This window comes from Camarhynchus parvulus, chromosome 4A (genome assembly GCF_901933205.1).
Source record: "Camarhynchus parvulus chromosome 4A, STF_HiC, whole genome shotgun sequence".
Taxonomy (NCBI): Eukaryota; Metazoa; Chordata; class Aves; order Passeriformes; family Thraupidae; genus Camarhynchus; species Camarhynchus parvulus.
In genome coordinates this window covers 843,737-861,330 of record NC_044600.1, presented here as the reverse complement: position 1 = coordinate 861,330, position 17,594 = coordinate 843,737, and the positions used below count along the sequence as shown (strand labels likewise).

Sequence of the window (17,594 nt, the reverse complement as noted above, 5' to 3'; positions counted from 1 at the left end):
TGGGTTGGAAGGGACCTCTAAAGGCCATCTGGTTACACTCCAGAGGTGGGCAGGGACATCTTCAACTAGACCAGGTTGCTCAGAGCCCAGCCAACCTGGCCTTGAATGTTTTCAGGGACGGCACATCCACCATCTCTCTGGGCAACATGTGCCAGTCCCTCACCACTCTCCTTGCGAAAAACTTCCTTATGTCCAATCCAAATCAACCCTCCTTCATGTTCACGAGTGGTCCTGAGCAGGCAAGCACACTCCTGTCCCCCTGGCCCCGAGGGGATGCACTGGGACCTGCTGCCATCGCAGCCCAGGCAGCACTCAGCCTGTGCCACGGGCATCCTCCAGCTGCTGGCACAGCCCTGCGCTGCCCATGCCCAGTCCGAGGCTGGCTGGAGGAGCCGGCTGCTCAGACAATGCTGTGCCTCACGCCGGGCTCCAGGGGCGCCTCGAGGCACAGCGGGGTCCCCGCGGGGCGCCGGCGGCAGCACACGCAGTGCAGGAAGTCAGCCACGTTGTGCCTGAAGAGCTGGCGGCAGGGGTGCAGGTACTGGAAGAAGAGCAGCATGAAGTAGATGCCCAGGCAGTAGCCCAGGAGCAGCTGCAGCACCAGCAGCGCGGTGCAGACGTTCTCATAGACGTCAGTCTTGAAGAAGTACCAGAGGATGACGAGGGCCGTGTTCTCAGCCAGCCGGGCCACGTAGTACACGGCCAGGCGGCCCCAGTTCTGAGACTTGTCGATGAGGTCCCGGTCAGCCAGCTTGAGCTGCACGGCCGACCAGCAGAACATGTTGATGCTGGAGTACAGCAGGGTGAAGGCGCACAGCACCACCACCGTGCCCAGGCGGCTGAAGTTCTTCTCGATGTTGTCGGGCAGGCGGCTGCCGCTGCGCCAGAACTGCACCCAGGGCAAGAAGAAAACCACCAGGAGGTTGGCCAGGGCGATGGGGATGATCCAGTGCTTGAAGACGGTGCTGAAGAGCACGAGGACGGCGATGCGCGTGGAGATCTCCAGGCTGCGCCACAGCACGATGCACAGGAAGGCCAGCGGGCGCAGCTGCACCTTGTAGTCGTCGTACTTGACCTGGATGGCCAGGATGTTGCAGACCAGGGCCCCGTATGTGACTGACACCAGGCAGATGGCCATGAGCACGGCTGCAGAGGGACAGAGCAGGCCAGTCAGGCAGCGCAGGGGTCCAGGCTGTGTCCAGCCTCTCCACTGCCTGGGTGCAGAGTGTGGGGTGACAGCTCCAGGTGGGAAACCTGGGGTGCCAGTCCTGGGTGAGAAGCCCAACACCTGGGCTCACAGCAGAAGGCTCAGTGTGAGCACTGCCGGAACAGCTCAGGCACGGTGGTGACAGCCCCCATGATGAGGCGGCTGCTGGCAGCAGGAGGCTCAGAACCCAAAGGTTCTCCCTACACCAATAAAACACAAGCCTTGGCCAGACCAGAGCCATTTCTGTGCTTGGACCATGCCCCAGCCCCCTGCCCTGTGCAGGAAATGCTGCTCAAGGGTGAGCAGGGCACACTCGGGGCTGCGAGGGCCCCTCTGCCTTCATCCCAGCCAAGAGCTGCAGCACTGTAGCCCCAGAGGCATCCCAAGAGCCAGCCCCATCCGAGGGCTGCAGAGCCAAGGTCGTTTGTAGGGAATGCCAGCAGCTGCTCACATTCAGCACAGCCAGGAATACCATGGAGAGAAATAGAAGAATGCAGCTGGTCCCATCCACGGTGGCTGCCAGCTGCAGGGCTGAGCTGGCACTCCAGCTGCGAGGGAATCACCCAGAACACATCATTTGGTATTTACTTCCTGCATCTACTGCTAGAGCAGCCCTGGCACTCATTCTTCCTGTGCATCTGCAACTCCCCAAAATGCCTCTGCAGAGGGCTGTGGCAAATTAGGGGGTTTCTATGGGGCATCTCCCGTGCTTCCCTTTTCATGCACCTGCTGTGGGCACAGATGAGAAGGTCTGGGCTCCCAGCACTGCTGGGTGAGGGCAGCTCCTTCAGCCAGCACTGTAATTGGAATGGTGCAGGAGCACACCTGCGTGCCCAGCTCAGTGCCAAAATGGGAGTTAAAAGTTTGCTCTGGCATATCCACCCCCAAGCACATAAACATCCTGGGAGCAGGCGAGGGAGCCTTGGAGTGGGAGTGCTGGGCTGGGAGCTCTGGCTGCTGGAAAATGTGCAGAAATAGATACAGTGGGGGGACTTGAGGGAAGCCAGAGCCTGTATCTAGATGGAAAAAAATGAATGGAGACTGGAGCAGGCTAGGACAGGGACCTGACCCTCTTATGAGACTGGCACTGGGTGGATGGCTTGGCTCTGGAGGGCAGATATGAGCACAGGGCTGGGAGCAGAGCCTGGCACCTCAGCCATGCCTGCCCTTTCCCACTGGATGGGAGCAGAGCCTGGCACCTCAGCCATGCCTGCTCTTTCCCACTGGATGGGAGCAGAGCCTGGCACCTCAGCCATGCCTGCCCTTTCCCACTGGATGGGAGCAGAGCCTGGCACCTCAGCCATGCCTGCCCTTTCCCACTTTGCACCACTGCAAGCAGGAAAGCAGAGAGCTGATGAGTGCCCAACATCTGTGGGTCATGCTCCACATTTCAGGGAGCCCAGAGGAAGCTGTGTGCCCAGGACTTTTTGGATTGCCTGGATGTCCCATGAGCACAAGCAGCTGGGGAGCTGCCCCGGTGCCCTGGTGGGGAGCCCTTACCTCGGGCAGCAGGGACGTACTTCTCGAGCACGCTGATGTAGAGCTGCAGGGTGAGCTGCGGCGTGGAGCCCAGGAAGGCCTGGATGACGGCCATGCGCTTGAAGGCGTTGCGGTGCGTGGCCAGGCGCCGCTCCGAGTGCCCCACCTCCTGCTCCAGCTCCAGCTCGTAGCCGTGCCGCAGCCGCCGCTTGCGGGTGATGGTCACGTAGGGCTCCTCCTCCCTTCCCGACCAGCAGTACACCACCAGGGCCTCCACACACCTGTGGGGACACGGCAGCTGTCACCCCAGCCCTGCTGCTGTCCCGCTCCAGCGCCTCCAGCCCAGCTGTGTGGTGCTGCCCAGACCCCACTCCTGAGTGCAGCCCGACTGCTCTGGGCAACTGCCCAAAGTGCTGTGGGCACACCAGGACCGTGGGGATGGCTGTGGCTGCTCCTCTGCTCCAGCATTCAGGGTGATCATGAGCACCAGGGGGGCAACAACTGCTCCAGCGAGCTGCTGGAAGAGGTGCAGCATCCCGGGTACAAAGCAGCGACCCCGCGCAGAGCTGCAGCTGCAGGAAGGTGTTAATCACCCTTGGGCTCTGTTTTCCCAACCGGCAGAAACCTCTTCCTCTGAGCAGAGGCAACAGAAACTCTGAAATATCAGAGCTGAATATCAGAGTTCTCTTTGATCTCTCCTCTTGAGCAGAAGAAGGCTTCCACACTTCCTGCCTGCTGGGGACAGCAGGAAGGAGGGCGCAGGGTGAAGCCGTGCATGGCGTGGGCAGATAAGGGAGAGTTTCCTCAGCCCCTTCTCTGCAGGCCTCGCTGTGGGCAGGGCTGGGACTCTCTGCCCTGCCTGCAGGGACACGGGACCCCCAGCCCCACCACACAGCCATGGGGGTGTGCATGGCCACAGGGGAGCAGCTGGGCTCTGCCTGGGGAGCAGCTGGCTCTGGGACCAACAGGACACCATTGTTCATGGTGCTTATCAGGACAGCACAAATTGCTGTGTACCAAACCCAAGAGGAGGGAGGGCTTAGGATAAATTCTCTCGACAGCACTCATGGCTCATTGCAAACTCTAACAGGAAAACAGTTTCATCCCAAAGGCCCAGCTTGAAGGGGAGTCCCAGCTGGCTCCCCGTGCCCTACCAGACCTTCTCAGCAGGCTGGGCTCCAGCTCCAGCCCGAGCAGCCTGCCCCGGGCAGCCCCAGCTGGCTCCTCCAGCAGCTGGGCAGCACCCAGCCAGCTCAGCCAGCCTCGCTGGGGCGGTGGGAGTCCCAGCACTGCTGGGGGCCAGCACAGGAGGCTCTGAAGTTAAGCCATGGTGACAGGGACACATCTGGTGCGCTGCTTGTTTCCGGTGGCAGAGGAAGTGCGGAGCAGCCGCGGTGGTTTGGGAGCCTGTGGTACAGCGAGGCCAAAGTGTGGTTGCTGGGCTGCCCTTGGGAAGGAGCCTTGGAGATGGTGGCTGTGCCGTGCCTCCTGCATGCCAGGCTGTGCCATGCCTCCTGCGTGCCAGGCTGTGCCATGCCTCCTGCCTGCCATGGCTGTGCCATGCCTCCTGCATGCCAGGCTGTGCCATGCCTCCTGCGTGCCAGGCTGTGCCATGCCTCCTGCCTGCCATGGCTGTGCCATGGCTGTGCCATGCCTCCTCATGCCAGGCTGTGCCCTGCCTCCTGCAGTGCCTCCTCATGGAGCAGGCTGCCCGGGTGATGACAGCCCGGGAGGCACCGCAGCATTCCCAAGGAATGAAGGATCAGCTTGTGCAACATCCATCCACCCCCTCACCGTCCTCCTCCCAGCACAGCCCAGTGCCCCACAGCTCCCATACCAGCCCCAGTCCCGCACCCAGCTCTGCTCCATGTCCCATAACCCCACTGAGTCCCACTCCTGGCCCTATGCAGGACACCCCCAGAATCCCACTATGTGCCCAAGAGCATTGTGCAAAGGTTTGTTGAACTCAGACAGGCCAGGTGCTGTGACCGCTTCCCTGGGGAGCCTGTTTGAGAGCTGCACCACCCTCTCTCTGGGTGTAAAAGCTTTTCCTGATATCTAATGTAAACTTCCCCTTACTCAGCCCCATCTCAGCCCCATACCATGTCAGTATTCACCCCGGAGCACCCGCCGGGGATTCCCACCTGCGCTCCCAGCACAAGCACAGCCAAATGATGGCAAAACCAAGAGCCTGAGTGAATCGCTGGCTACCTCCGGGACCTCGGGCAGAGCTTTCCCAGCAGCTGGGACGCAACAGGCTGGCAGAGCCGCCTCCTGCCCGGAGCGGGCTCCAGCAGCGGGAGCGCCCGCGGCACCAGCGGCGGGCAAGGGGAGCAGCAGAGCCGGGGCGGAGGGACGGGGAGGCGGCAGGAGCGGCTCCGGGCAGGCGGCCGCTGACACACGGACCCGGAGCGCCCGTCCTGCCGGCACCGCTCCCTGCCCTCACCCGCTGCCCGCGCCCCTGCCGGGCTCCGCGCATTGCTGCCGGGGGTGCCGGGGGTACCGGGAGTGCCCGGGGGTGTTCGGGGGTTCCTCGGGGGTTCCCAGGGGTGCCGGGGGTGCCCGGGGTCCCCGCCGCGCTCACCTGATGATGGGCCCGAGCTGCAGCAGGTGCATGAGCAGGACGAGCGGGCGGTCGCGGCTGAGGTCGCGGTGCACGAAGATGAGGGTGAGCTGCACCAGGACGGAGGGGCAGAGCACGAAGAAGACGGTGAGCGCCAGCCAGAAGCGGTCGTCGGAGTGGCCGTAGGAGAGGCAGAGCACGGCGGCCGCCGCCCCCTCGCCGCAGAACAGCGCCGTCGAGAAGACGATGCCGAGCGGCAGCTTCGCCCGCGACGGGGCGGCGGCGGGCGGGCAGCCCCCGCTCGGAGCGTCCATGGCGGCCCCGGCCCGGCCCGGCCCGGCCCGGCCGCTCAGCCCCGCCGCGGCGCCATCCCGGGCTGCAGCGGAGAGAGAGAGAGCCGCGCTGCGGGCGGGACGGCCGGGGCGGGGCTCGCCCGCCGCACCGGGCCCCGACGGCCGGCCCCGATCCGGGACCGCTCCGGAGCGCTCCGGTACCGCCCCGAGCCCCGCGGCACCGGCACCGCACCGGGACCGATCCGGGACCGCTCCGGAGCGCTCCGGTACCGCCCCGAGCCCCGCGGCACCGGCCCTGCACCGGGACCGATCCGGGACCGCTCCGGAGCGCTCCGGTACCGCCCCGAGCCCCGCGGCACCGGCACCGATCCGGGACCGTTCCGGTACCGCTCCGGAGCGCTCCGGTACCGCCCCGAGCCCCGCGGCACCGGCCCTGCACCGGGACCGATCCGGGACCGCTCCGGAGCGCTCCGGTACCGCCCCGAGCCCCGCGGCACCGGCACCGCACCGAGACCGCTCCGGTACCGCCCCGAGCCCCGCGGCACCGGCCCCGCACCGGGACCGATCCGGGACCGCTCCGGAGCGCTTCGGTACCGCTCTGGTACCGCCCCGAGCCCCGCGGCACCGGCCCCGCACCGGGACCGCTCCGGCACAGCCCCGAGCCCTCGGCCCGGGCTGCACCGGCCGGGCATCCCGTCTGGGTCCATACCTCCAGCCCGGGCCCCTCGCCTCCCGGTGCCGCTGCCCCGCCCTGGCCACCACCCTCCTGCTCCGGGACCCCCTCGCTGCTGTGCCCTGTCCCCACCAGGTGTGGAGGTCCCTGCCCCAGCACAGCCCCTCCTGCCCCTCTGCCCCCACACCCCTGTCTCGGACCGGCGCCTTCTGCCGAGGGCTCCCCATCTCTGCAGGGAAGAGCTCCATGGCCAGGACCCAGAGCCCAGAGCCCCCCAGAACCCGCCTCGGGACACCCCCTCCCCAGATACAGCGGGACAATCCCCCTGGTACCCCTTGAGACTTTGGAACCCTCCCCAGGGCCCCCCTGTCAAGTCGACGCCCAGTCAGTTCCTGGAAATTTCCAACACCCCAAGGTGCAGCAGCACATGGAGGGTCCCTCCGGGGCAGAACTGTCAGGTAGCCCCAGGGACACAGGGGTCCCACTGTGGGGCAGGAAGGATGCCAGTGTGGGTGCCAGGCTTGCCTGAATCCACAGCTGCCAGAGAGCTGCCTGCAGCCTGCAGCACCTCAGATCCGGGGCCTGACCCCAGCTCCAGACCCAGAAATTGCACCGCATGGCCCAGAAATGGCACCACATGGCCCTGTGCTCGATGGGCAGCGTGTGGAGGGAGGCTGTTGTCAGGGCAGGAACATTCTGGTATCTGGCAAGACAAGCTGTGTCAGGGACACGCTCCAGGCGCAGTGCCTGGTGTGTGTATGGAGATTTGGGAACGTTGTTACACGGGAGATGTGTCCTGTAGCTTGGATGTTCCTGCCTCCAGCTGTGACCTTGTGCTACAGCTGAGTGAGAGCGCTTTTCCCTTCACCTTCACCCTGGAGATAAAGGGATATGTGGGCTCACTGACAGAGCAAAACCTCCCAGCTCTCAGCCCCCTTCCTCCTGTCTGTCCCCCTTGTTCCCCTGCCCACAGTGGGAACACAAGGCTGGCCGGGCTGTCACCATGGGGTCCCTGCTGTGCCCGGCTCACGCTGCCCCCAGCTCCAGCCCTGCCCACCTTTCCCCAGGAGCGCTGGGGTGGGCACAGGGGGATGAGCACACGCTGAGCACCCACTGCCGGGCAGATCCCTCGGTCAGCCTGGGCACACGCTGCCTGGCTGGGGCACATGGGACAAGGCAAAGAATATTTGACGCTGGTCAGTTTTCCCCAGTTCAGGCAGAGCACAAATTTTTAGGTAACTTGTAAAAGGCTCCCAGTGCTCAGCCCTCAGCCTCTAGGCCAGCTCACAGGGAGGTGCCCACGTTAGGAACAGAGACTCTGCCCGCTCACCTGCCCCACACCAGCCAAAAGCACAAAACTTCCCAAACCACATGCACCAGATTTTCCCCATTTCACCAGGCTGGAAGCATTTCCAGGGCTATCAGGCTTATCAGCAGGAGAGCTGAGAATAAAACTGCCTGAGACTTTGGAGGCCATACCTCCCCCAGCAACAGCTCCCACACAGAAGCAATCCCTGTCCCTGCAGCTGCTCAGAGCTGTTCCTTCCAAGCTGAACAGCTGCTTTGGGAAACCACAAACCCCATGAGCTCATGGGGACTGGCCTGACTGGCAGGGATGGGAGATCTGTGTGTGACCACTCTGCTCTGGTATGACAGTTACATATTTTCAAGCTGTTTTTGGAAAACAGCCTTTCCAAAAAAAAACCTCTGGCAGGGCAGAGGGTGAAGGCAGCAGTGTCCAGGCCGAGTGGTGACGGTGGCCAGCCGGGGTGGGAGCTGTGCACAGGAGCAGCTGTGCCTGGCTGGGTGCTCAGCCAGCGACAACACATCCTGTGGCACTGCCAACTGCACCCACGGCTCTGTGTGAGCAGCAAGAGCAGCATGCCGTTTGTACCATTTATGCAACTTCCACTTATCCAAATTAAAAGCATTCCCCAGGAGTCTGGCAGGTCACCAAGCCCTCAGCTGAGCAATGCCTGGGTTTCGACTCATCATATTTTTAATTTCAGCTTCCCCTGCTTTGTGACGAAATATTTAAGAGCAACTGTTTAAGCAAGCAAGAATTCCAGTCCTGTATCCGTAAGCCCCAGCAGCCACCAGGAGGAATGGAGAGACAAAGCCTCACAGCGTTTTCCACACCAGTTATTATCCCATTTTCTGTCCCAAGCACTGAGCAGCAGGAGCTGTTCCCGCTGTGAGTCACCTCTAGAGCCTGACCCCACCTGTCCTCTGTGCTGTAAACAGCAGACAGACCATAAAAGTGATGTGGGTCACAGATAGCATCAGCCAGAGCTCCTGTCCCACTGCCACTCCCTGTCCCTGCCAGCCCCACACCCACACCTCTGCCTGCCAGCCCAGCACAGCTGGGGCTGCACAGCCACCCTGGGACACCCTGCCACAGAAACTGCCTGAGCCAGGGCTGCACAGCCACCCTGGGACAGCACTCACTGCCACAGAGACACTGCCTGAGCCAGGGCTGCCCCAGGCCAGCATGGCTGGGCCACGCACTGGGACATCCTACCCAGGTGTCCCCTCTCTACAGTGGCTGCACTCTGGAGCAGCAGAGCTGGTGCCTGCTGACTGACTGGCCCTCCCTCTGGAACCTCCCAGATGCAGAACAGCCCCTGGGCTGGTGGATGTGAAGTGGCATGGAATCACAGAATCACAGAATAACAGAATCATGGAATCACAGAATCACAGAATACCAGAATCATGGAATTACAGATTCACAGAATCACAGAATCACAGAATCCCAGAATCTCCTGAGCTGGAAGGGACGCACGAGGATCATTGGGGATGCCCAAGGCACCAGCCTGAGTCTCACTACCACGTGCAAATGTCAATTTTCCTGTCTCCACAAATGCCTGCCCTACCCTGGACAGCATCCCAGCTTCATTAATTTCTTAATCCCAGCCTCCATAATTTTTTTTTTAATCCCAGTGTTCACAGAGCACACCTTGCACCGAGGGCAGTGATGGTGCTGGCTGCCCACTGTGTGAAACCTCAGGGTTTGCTGTGCAGCTTTCCCAGCCCCTTGGATGTGCCAGGGCACTTGTGTGTGGGAGCCTGGGCTGTACGTGGGGTGGGAGCAGCTTCCTCACCGGCTCTCAGTCTCAAAATAACCCTGTCTGCTTTACACATGCCTGCCTGGCGGCTCAGCTCCTGTAAAAGGAGAAGAGAAAATTGTTTGGAAAAGACAGGGAGCTCTCTGAGCCAGGCTCTTAAAGGGCCCAGGTGGGGAGAGCTGCCAGCGTGCTCCCCCAGCTCTCCTCTCTAGGAGCCAGAGCAGACACCACTCCCAGGCTGCTCGTTGGAACATGCCCAGCACTCTGCTGCCTTCCCAAATATAGCCCTGCCCGCGGAGGTGGAGGCAGCAGCAGGGTGTGGGGATGGCCGGGCTGCCTCAGACCTGGGAGCTGCTCAGGACCCCGAGCCCAGCTGGTGCCAGGCAGTGACAGTGGGCACGTGTGGCTGGGCCCCTGGGCTGGGGGAAGTGGCCATCACAAAGTGTCCCCCAGCCTGATGGGTGTGTGAGAAGGGGACACGCTTTTGTCCCCCCAGCGCGGCCACGCTGCCCTCCCGGCAGGGCTGGGAGCTTCCCAGCAATCTGTGAGCTGGGAATTTTTGACTTAGTTTGGAAATAGCTTTGCAAATGACTGGTTTCCACAGCCTAAACTGTTTGGATTTTGCATTGCTTTCACAGCAACTCGGCTGTATTTTTCCCTGCCCCAGCAGTCTGTGGAATAGTTTCTGGTTGGGGAAATATTTATTCCATTTGCTTCATCATGCGGCTGCTTTCAGCACTCCAGCTCCTCATGCAGCCCCACTCTGACCCTGCTGGGAGGGAATCTGGGGTCTGTGCTGAGCACCTCATCCCTCTAAAGCTCCCTGGAGGGTGTGCTGAGCCCACTGGATCCGGGCACGGGCTCAGTGCTGCCGGAGGATGCTCGCAGGCACAGCACAGGCGGCGTCAGCTGCCTCACGCTTCAATTTAACAGGAAAGCAGAGTTACCTTTGGGTGCATTTACAGATCGTTGTGATAATTACACATTTTGAAGTCATGCCTCCTTGGCTACGGTCCCAGCACAGGCAGTGGGTGATGCTGTAACACTAAACCAGGCAGGAAGGGTTAAAATTACCTTTAATTAACTGATTCCCCTGGTCCCTGCTGTAAGAGTATACAGCCCTGGCACAGTGCTAACCCCGCCAGGCTGCGCCTACGTGTGCCCTGGGCATCCTGGCAGCAGGAGGAACGGTTTATACTCTCCTCTCCCCCACGCAGGAAGGCAGCAGGAGCACCAGGATGCTCCCAACAAAACCAGGACAGGAGCCTGGGTAGGGCCTGTGGCCATGGCAGGGGCTCCCAGAGCTGTGGCCCGGGGCAGGGAACAAGGAGGCAGCTCGTCCTGCAGCAGGGAGCAGAGCAAACAGAGCGTCAGATCCCAGCCTCTCCCAGAAATGTGTGTGTGCTCTGGCTGGGGAGCTCCTGCCAGGAACGGGGTGAAAAGCAAACAGCTCCCTGCATGCTTCCTGCCTGCTCCTGCAAAGAGCACTCTGCAGAAACCATGTCCCTTACCCAAAAGAGCTCGGGGAACGGCTGCCCGCAGGGTTTGCATGGCAGTGGGGTGCAAAGCATCCCCTGTCCCCGGTGCCCTGCCAGCAAACCTGCGCGGTGCCCCAGTGCCTCAGCAAGAGGTCTCGGTGTCACAGGCTGTAAATATCCTGCGTTCCCAGCCTGACTGCGGGGCGTGTGCCTGTAATTAGCTCCTGGGATTTGGGAGCTGCTGTGATCCGGGGTTATCGTTAGCCACCAGCGCTGTGCTGGGATTTAAAGGGACAATGTGGCTGTTTGCATACCGGCCAGCTCAGAGCTGTCATATCACACATTAAACAGAGATGAGTCTCCCCTCAAAGCCTGTGTGTGTCCTTGCCCACCACAGGTCCCTTTTTGGGCAGGGTTGATGCGGTTCCAAGCAAAGCAGAACAGCTTGCTAATATTTCAGCCAGGACCTTTTGGTCTCTGCCCTCACCTTGGCTCTGGTGCCAGCTCAGCTCAAGGCTCTCCAGGCTGCAGCAGCCCCTGTTGCTCTGCCCTCCGTGTTCCCTTGCAAACCCTCATTGCCCAGGTCCCAGCTCCCCAGCCATCCCCCAGCCCCGCTGCTTGCCCGGGGTGCCAGGGGGGTTCCCTTTTCCCCATGTGCCCCATGTACTCACGGGCTCTAGTGGAGCCAAGGCAGGGCAGCCCGCCAGCCCGCGGCCATCTGCGCCTCTCCGTGCCGCCTGACTCCCTCTCGTGCGGCTCTCAGCGGGCAGGAGCAGCCCCAGAGCACGTGCTGCCTTCTGGGCAGCGATGCCAGGGCAGCACTGCCCTCCCCGGGGGCTGCTGGCAGCTCTAGAGGGTCCAGCCCGGCCCGGGGCACGGGCTGCTCACAGCTCCGGTGGGGAACATCCTCATTCATCGGCCAAGAGAATCAGTTCTGCCTCAGAGTTTCTCACCTGGCAACAGTCACCAAGGGAACCAGAATGGCTGCGGCTGGTCCCCGCTGGCACCGCCCGGGGAGGCCCAGTGGGCCTGGCAGGGCTGTGTGTGGCTGCACCCTGGGTGGGTGGGTGGGTGGGCACAGGGCCAGCTGCCCACTCCAAACCTGAGCTCAGCCCCAGCAGAGCTCACATCGATGTGGGCTTGGCCCTCGTGCCGCTTCCCTGGAGCTGGGTGTGGGTTTCGCCAGATTTGGGGTGGATTTTGAGGTTTTCTTGGCTGTTGATCCTGGTGTGTGCATTGGGAGGCGTGACCTGGAGCTGCCTCTGGCTCCTGGGGGGTTTTCCTGTCCTCAGCTCCGGTCTCACCAGGGGTTTTGGACGCTTGTTTTAAAAGCAGTGGCACCCCAAGTGTTCAGAGATGTCTGGCAATCCACTGGTGCCAGAGGGAGAGCAGATCCTGCTGCCCCTCAGGGCTGCCTGACACATGGCACTCCCCTATTTATAGCCCCTGTGGTCATGTTATAGCACACTCCTGTCCCTGCTGGGCTGTCCCCTGCAGCGCCACCCCTGAACACAGAGGCAAGAGCTGACACTTGGAGCAGATCATTTCAGCCCTCATACAGCTAATTCTGCAAAAAACATCGCAGCCCCTGCTGGGTGTGCACCTGCCCTGCCCACTGCTCCCCAGTGCAGGCTGCTGGCACAGGGACAGACAAACTGGGAAAGGCCACCAGGATGGGCACAGGGAGGTGCTGCCACTGCCCTGCCATCAGCAGCACAGGGGTGACCAGTCACCCCAAATATGGCACCTGGCTGTGATACCAGAACAGCAACTTCATCAACCATTAACCATGCATGGCTGCCTGCCCATGGCATGGAACTGGGGCCCCTCCCTTGCCCAGGACAGGTGCTGAGCTCCCAGCAGTGTGTGGGGCTGGGGAGAAGGGCTGGGGCTGGAGGGGAGGGCCTGGGGCCGTGCCCATCCTGGGCTGGCACCTCCGGGGCCAGGGCAGTGTCTCAGCATCTTTGGCTCGTGGTCGGTGCCCAGGTGGTCGAGGTGGTGCTGCTGGTGCTGGGTGCTTTGGCACAGCTGATGTGAGGCAGCAGGCTCCCTGTTTGCTCCTGGGCATGGCTCTTGAAGGATCTTTGTCCCCTGGACTCCACTTCCCCCTCCCAGAGCTCCTGCAGCTCGGACATCCCAGTGTGACTTCTCCACACACATCAGTGGCAGCAAGCCAGGGAGGGCAGCTCTGGCTGGGAGAAGAAGCAGGAAACCTGAGAAGCAAGATAAGAGCTTCAGAGATGAAGATCGAGGAGCTGGCCCGTTTTTTCCCTCCACTCTCTGCCCTGTGGTCTGAGGGTCTCCACCACTTCCCTGCTCCCAGCCAGGCTCCTGTTTCCACCCCTGGGAGCACAGGGCCTGCTGCCACTCAGTGCCCTTGCTAGGGCACAAAACCCAGGCAGTGAGCAGTGATGTCCCCAGCCCGGCTCAGAGGGGACCCTGGTGAGCAGCAGAGCTGTGCACACACCCCTGTGAAGGGGCTGCAGACAAACATCCCCTCGGGGAGCAGGCAGGGGGAAGGCAGAGATGCTGCTCCCCAGAGGAGCCCCTGGCTCAGCCCACGTGGCTGTCAGGCAGTGTCCCCACCACAGGGCACGTCCAGCAGCCATGGGGACACGGGGCTGCAGTGGGTGCGTGGGTCAGTGGGGTGGGTGGGTCACCCCAGCAGCCATGGGGACACGGGGCTGCAGTGGGTGCGTGGGTCAGTGCCACCCAGCGTGGCAGTGCCACCACAGCCGTGTCCCTGCAGCCACTGGCCTGGCCCGACCCGCCCGGATTAAGGAGCCTGCAGGAGTAAGTAATTTAAATCCAGATTAGGTTTAAGCAGCTGCTATGCAAAGGGCATGTGAGCAGAGGCTGTGCAGTGGGGATGAGCAGGTGAGAGTCTGAGTGGCACCCCTGACGTGAGGGGCACTGAGAACAGGGTCGGTGCCCATGGGGGATTGCCCAGGACGGGTTTTTCTCCAGGCTTGGCTTGTGCACAGCAGACAGAAGGCAGCAGTGCTGTCCATGGGACAGGGCACTCCGGATGAGATGTTCCCTGCCGTGAAGAGAGAGCCCGGAGGAGGATGAAGCACAGGGACACGCTGGGCTGCTCGCTTCGTGGGTGCTGCAGAGAGGCCACCCCTCCGTGCAGGGCTGCACACCATGTTCCACCTCTTCTCCCACTGCTGGTCGTGGCTGCAGGCCATACAGGAGCCCGTCAGGTAGGTCCCTGTGCCCACTCCGGGGCTCCAGGGGTGACAGTATTTACCCGTGTGTTTTGAGTGTCATCAGGGTGGTGACAGGGGAAGACAGGTACCCAAACTGTCCCCAGACTGCTGAGCAGGGCACACAGGTGTCCTCGCTGCCCCCGCAGCAGGCAGGGAAGCAGGCTGGGCAGGGATGCAATGCAGGGATGGCTCCATGGGGATCCCAGCTCTGCACAGTCAGCAGCTCCCCAGGAAAGCTGGGGAGGATGAACTGAAACACCTGCCTTGTTTGCATGTGTCAGGACACCCAGGCTAATTCCCTGGGACAGCACTGCAAGGAGGTTTATGCTCCTCTCCCTCCAGAGAGGACGCCTTTCCTTCCCTGCTGTAATTCTGCAGGTGGAGCCGTGCCACCTCCACTGCCAGGCAGCCCGCTCTATGTTTAGGGAAGAAAATGGTATTGCAAATAGCTGTAGTGACTTGTCAGTGGCAGAGAAAGTGTTGCCTGTGTGGCTCTGGTGGATCACATTGCTGGAGAGTGGATAGGACTGTTCAGCCACAGGGAAAACACCTGAGTCCAGGCAGAAGCTCATAAAATCATCCTTGCAACCTTTCCCTACCTGTGTGTACTCAAAATGTACTATGTACTGCAAGGAAGGTGTAATCATTGACTGCATATAGGGAAGAATCATGCTGGCCTGTGCATATAATTGCTGAATCCTGTATGCTGTGAAAATTAATCCGTGCCATAGGAAGCACCCAGCAGGCTCTGCAGCGTGGCTGTCCCATGGTGTTGGGGTGGCTCCAGGCACTTGTGCCTGTCCTCACCCTCTCCCTTGCACCAGGGATTGTCCCTGCACTTGTCCACAGCTGAGACAGAGCCCGTGTCACTGTCCTGCCCCTCTCCTGCTGGAATGTAGTGCCATGGGCAGGGTCCCCTGCCTGGGGCCAGCGGTGGTCACTCTCCCCAGGGAGCACAGCCTTTCCTGGGCCGCTCAGCTGCTGCTGTTGCTCCCCAGGAAGGTGACCCTCCTTGTCATGGGGCTGGACAATGCGGGGAAAACCTCCGTCATCGCGGACATAGAGAGAGGTGAGGAGCGGCACGGAGCCAGCCCAGACGGGGGCAGCAGCTCTGTGGTCCTGTGAAACCGAAGGACCAAACCCCTGAGCTCCGGGGCAGTTCTGGGTGCAGGGCCCGGCGTGTCCCGGCGGGAGCGGGGATGTGGCCGGGCAGGGCAGGAGGGGCACAGGCACAGGGGTGCTCCCGTGCCAGCTCTGCGCGCTCTCCCCACCCCAGCGCTGGCCGGGGAGGTGCTGCCCGGGGCGCAGCCCGGCCAGAGCCGCCTGCGGGTGGACAGGTTCGAGGTGACGCTGCGGGACCTGCCCGGCGCTCAGCGCTCCCGCAGCGCCTGGCGCAGCCACTACAGCGAGGCGCACGGGCTGCTCTTCGTGCTGGACTCCGCGGACCTGGCACGGGTGGAGGAGGCCCGCAAGGTGCTGAGCCGCGTCCTGAGCCACCCTGATGTGTCCGGGAAGCCGCTCTTGCTGTAAGATTGGGATGCAAGCTGTGAGCTGGGGGTGAGGGGCGGAGCGGGACCCTGCGGCGGGGGCTGCGGGATGTGCTGCCCCGGGGACATGAGCACCCCAGCAGTGCCTGGGAGATCGGAGCATCCGCGGGGAGGAGGTGAGGTGAGGAGGGGGCTGCGGTGCCGGGTGAGGCTGGGGCAGTGCTCCACCTGAGCCCGGGATAAAGCACACAGCCTCCCGGGCGAGGCGCGGGGCCGAGGCGGCGGTGACGGCCGCTCCTGCCGTGCCCCAGGCTGGCCAACAAGCAGGACGCGCCGGCCGCGCTGCTGCCCTGCGAGCTGATCGAGCGGCTGTGCCTGGAGCGCCTGGTCAACGAGAACCGCTCTCCGTGCCGCATCGTGAGTGCGGGCCCGGCTCCGCTCCTGTTCCCCGTTCCCGCTCCCGTTCCCTCTCCTGTTCCCCGTTCCCTCTCCCGCTGCGCTCCCGCTCCCGTTCCCGCTTCCGTTCCCTCTCCCGTTCCCGTTCCCGCTCCCCATTCCCGCTCCCGCTCCTCGGTCCCGCTCCCTCTCCCGTTCCCTCTCCCGCTCCCGCTCCCTGGTCCCGCTCCCATTCCCGGCTCCGCTCCCGCTCCCGCTCCCTCTCCCGCCCGGCGCTCCCCGCGCTGATCCCCGCTCTCCCGTCCCCCCGCAGGAGCCCTGTGTCGCCAAGCGGGTCCCCCCCGCCGGCCCGGCCCGCAGCACCCTGCAGGGGCTGCGCTGGCTCCTCCCGCGCCGCCGCCGCCGCCCCGGCCCCGCCGGCCGCCGCCCCGGTGCCTGCCGCCCCTCGGGCCGCCCGCGGCCGCCCGCCCGCCCGCAGGTGGGTGCGGGCTCCGAGAGCCTGTCCCGGTCCCTGCTGCCCCCGCGGCGCTCGGCCTCACCCCGCTGTGCTCCTCCCGCAGGGACCGGCCGCTCCCCGGGGAGGATGCTCGGGAGAACGGGGAGCCCCGGGCGGTGCGCCCCGGCTGCCGCCTCCTGCCCCTGGTGAGCGAGGGACGGGTGGGACCGGGATGGACGGGGTGCGAGAGGGGCTCTGCCACTTCTCCTCATCCCCCTTCCCTGCCCAGGAGGAGAGCGCCAAGGGCCCCAGGAGGAGGAAGAGGAAGGTGAAGGTGAAGGTGAAGAAGAAGGGCTTGGGGCAGCCAGGCCCAGCCGAAGAGCCGGAGGGGCCGGGAGTAGGGGCTGCCGGGGGGCTGCTGCTGCCCAACAGAGTCGGGCAGGAGGAGCCCACAGCCAGCGGGACGGCCATCCTACACCCAGGTGAGAGGGGACGGTGGGGGCTGCCAGCCCTGCAGGACCCCAGAGCCACCCCACAGCGAGGTGGCCAGGCCTGGCAATGTGACCAAATATTGCACCACTGGTGGCCGCCACCTCCTTCAGCTCTGCTTGCAGACCAGCTGAGTGCAGAGCCGGGTCACAGGGATCAGAGGGGAAGAGGAGACACTCCACAGGGGATGATGCAATGGAGAACTGCACTCCTGCCACCAGCAGTGCTCTCAGCTGGTTTGGTGACAAAGGCACCCTTGCTCAGGTGTGTGGTGCCTGAAATTTTGTATTTCTCTATTCAGCACAGGGTATGAAAAAGAAAAAAAAGAAGAAACTCAAGAATAAAATCAAGTCACGGGAACCTTCTCTGGAGCAGCAGCGTGAGGAGGTGTCAAGCACCTTTGGTTGGTATTTCTCAGGACAGATTTTGCTGAAAGCATCAGGGGTCTGGCCTGCTGGCAGCCGGCTGTGCGCTGTGCAGGGACACTTGGCCATGGGGGGCTTGGTGTGGGGACACGGGCACAGACAAGTGCTGCTGCAGGGCTGGGGCGCTGCTGTGGGGGCAGATGCTGCTGCCTCTGCTCTGGGGTGGGATGCAGGAAGGCTGCACAAGTGCCTGTGCTGGGGGCTGCGCTGTCCCTGCAGCCCTCACTCAGCACAGGCTGCCAGCCATGGAGCTGGTCCAGCTCAGGGCCTGACTGCCCCCTTGTTCGCAGATTTGTACCGCCGGGCGATGCTGGCTCTGAAGATGAGGCAGGAGCAGAGGAAGCAGCCGTCGGCCATCGCCCCCTGAGCAGGAGGCACCGAGCACGGGCTG

At 63.0% G+C, this 17,594-nt stretch overlaps 2 protein-coding genes across 2 annotated transcripts; one reads left to right on the top strand and one right to left on the bottom strand.

Annotated features, from left to right (window-relative positions):
- Positions 1–99: 99 nt before the first annotated feature.
- On the bottom strand, positions 100–5,578 carry XKRX (XK related X-linked). The gene is made up of 3 exons (XM_030967555.1): positions 5,271–5,578; positions 2,708–2,967; positions 100–1,146 (listed from the first exon to the last, which is right to left on the bottom strand). The coding sequence occupies exons 1-3, from the start codon at positions 5,561–5,563 to the stop codon at positions 401–403; spliced, it is 1,299 nt and encodes a 432-aa protein (XP_030823415.1). The 5' UTR covers positions 5,564–5,578; the 3' UTR covers positions 100–400.
- Positions 5,579–13,905: 8,327 nt separating this feature from the next.
- On the top strand, positions 13,906–17,570 carry ARL13A (ADP ribosylation factor like GTPase 13A). The gene is made up of 8 exons (XM_030967883.1): positions 13,906–13,964; positions 14,969–15,039; positions 15,247–15,496; positions 15,769–15,874; positions 16,167–16,331; positions 16,579–16,771; positions 17,080–17,181; positions 17,494–17,570. Exons 1-8 carry the CDS (start codon positions 13,906–13,908, stop codon positions 17,568–17,570), a joined length of 1,023 nt encoding a protein of 340 aa, XP_030823743.1.
- The last annotated feature ends 24 nt before the right edge of the window (positions 17,571–17,594 follow it).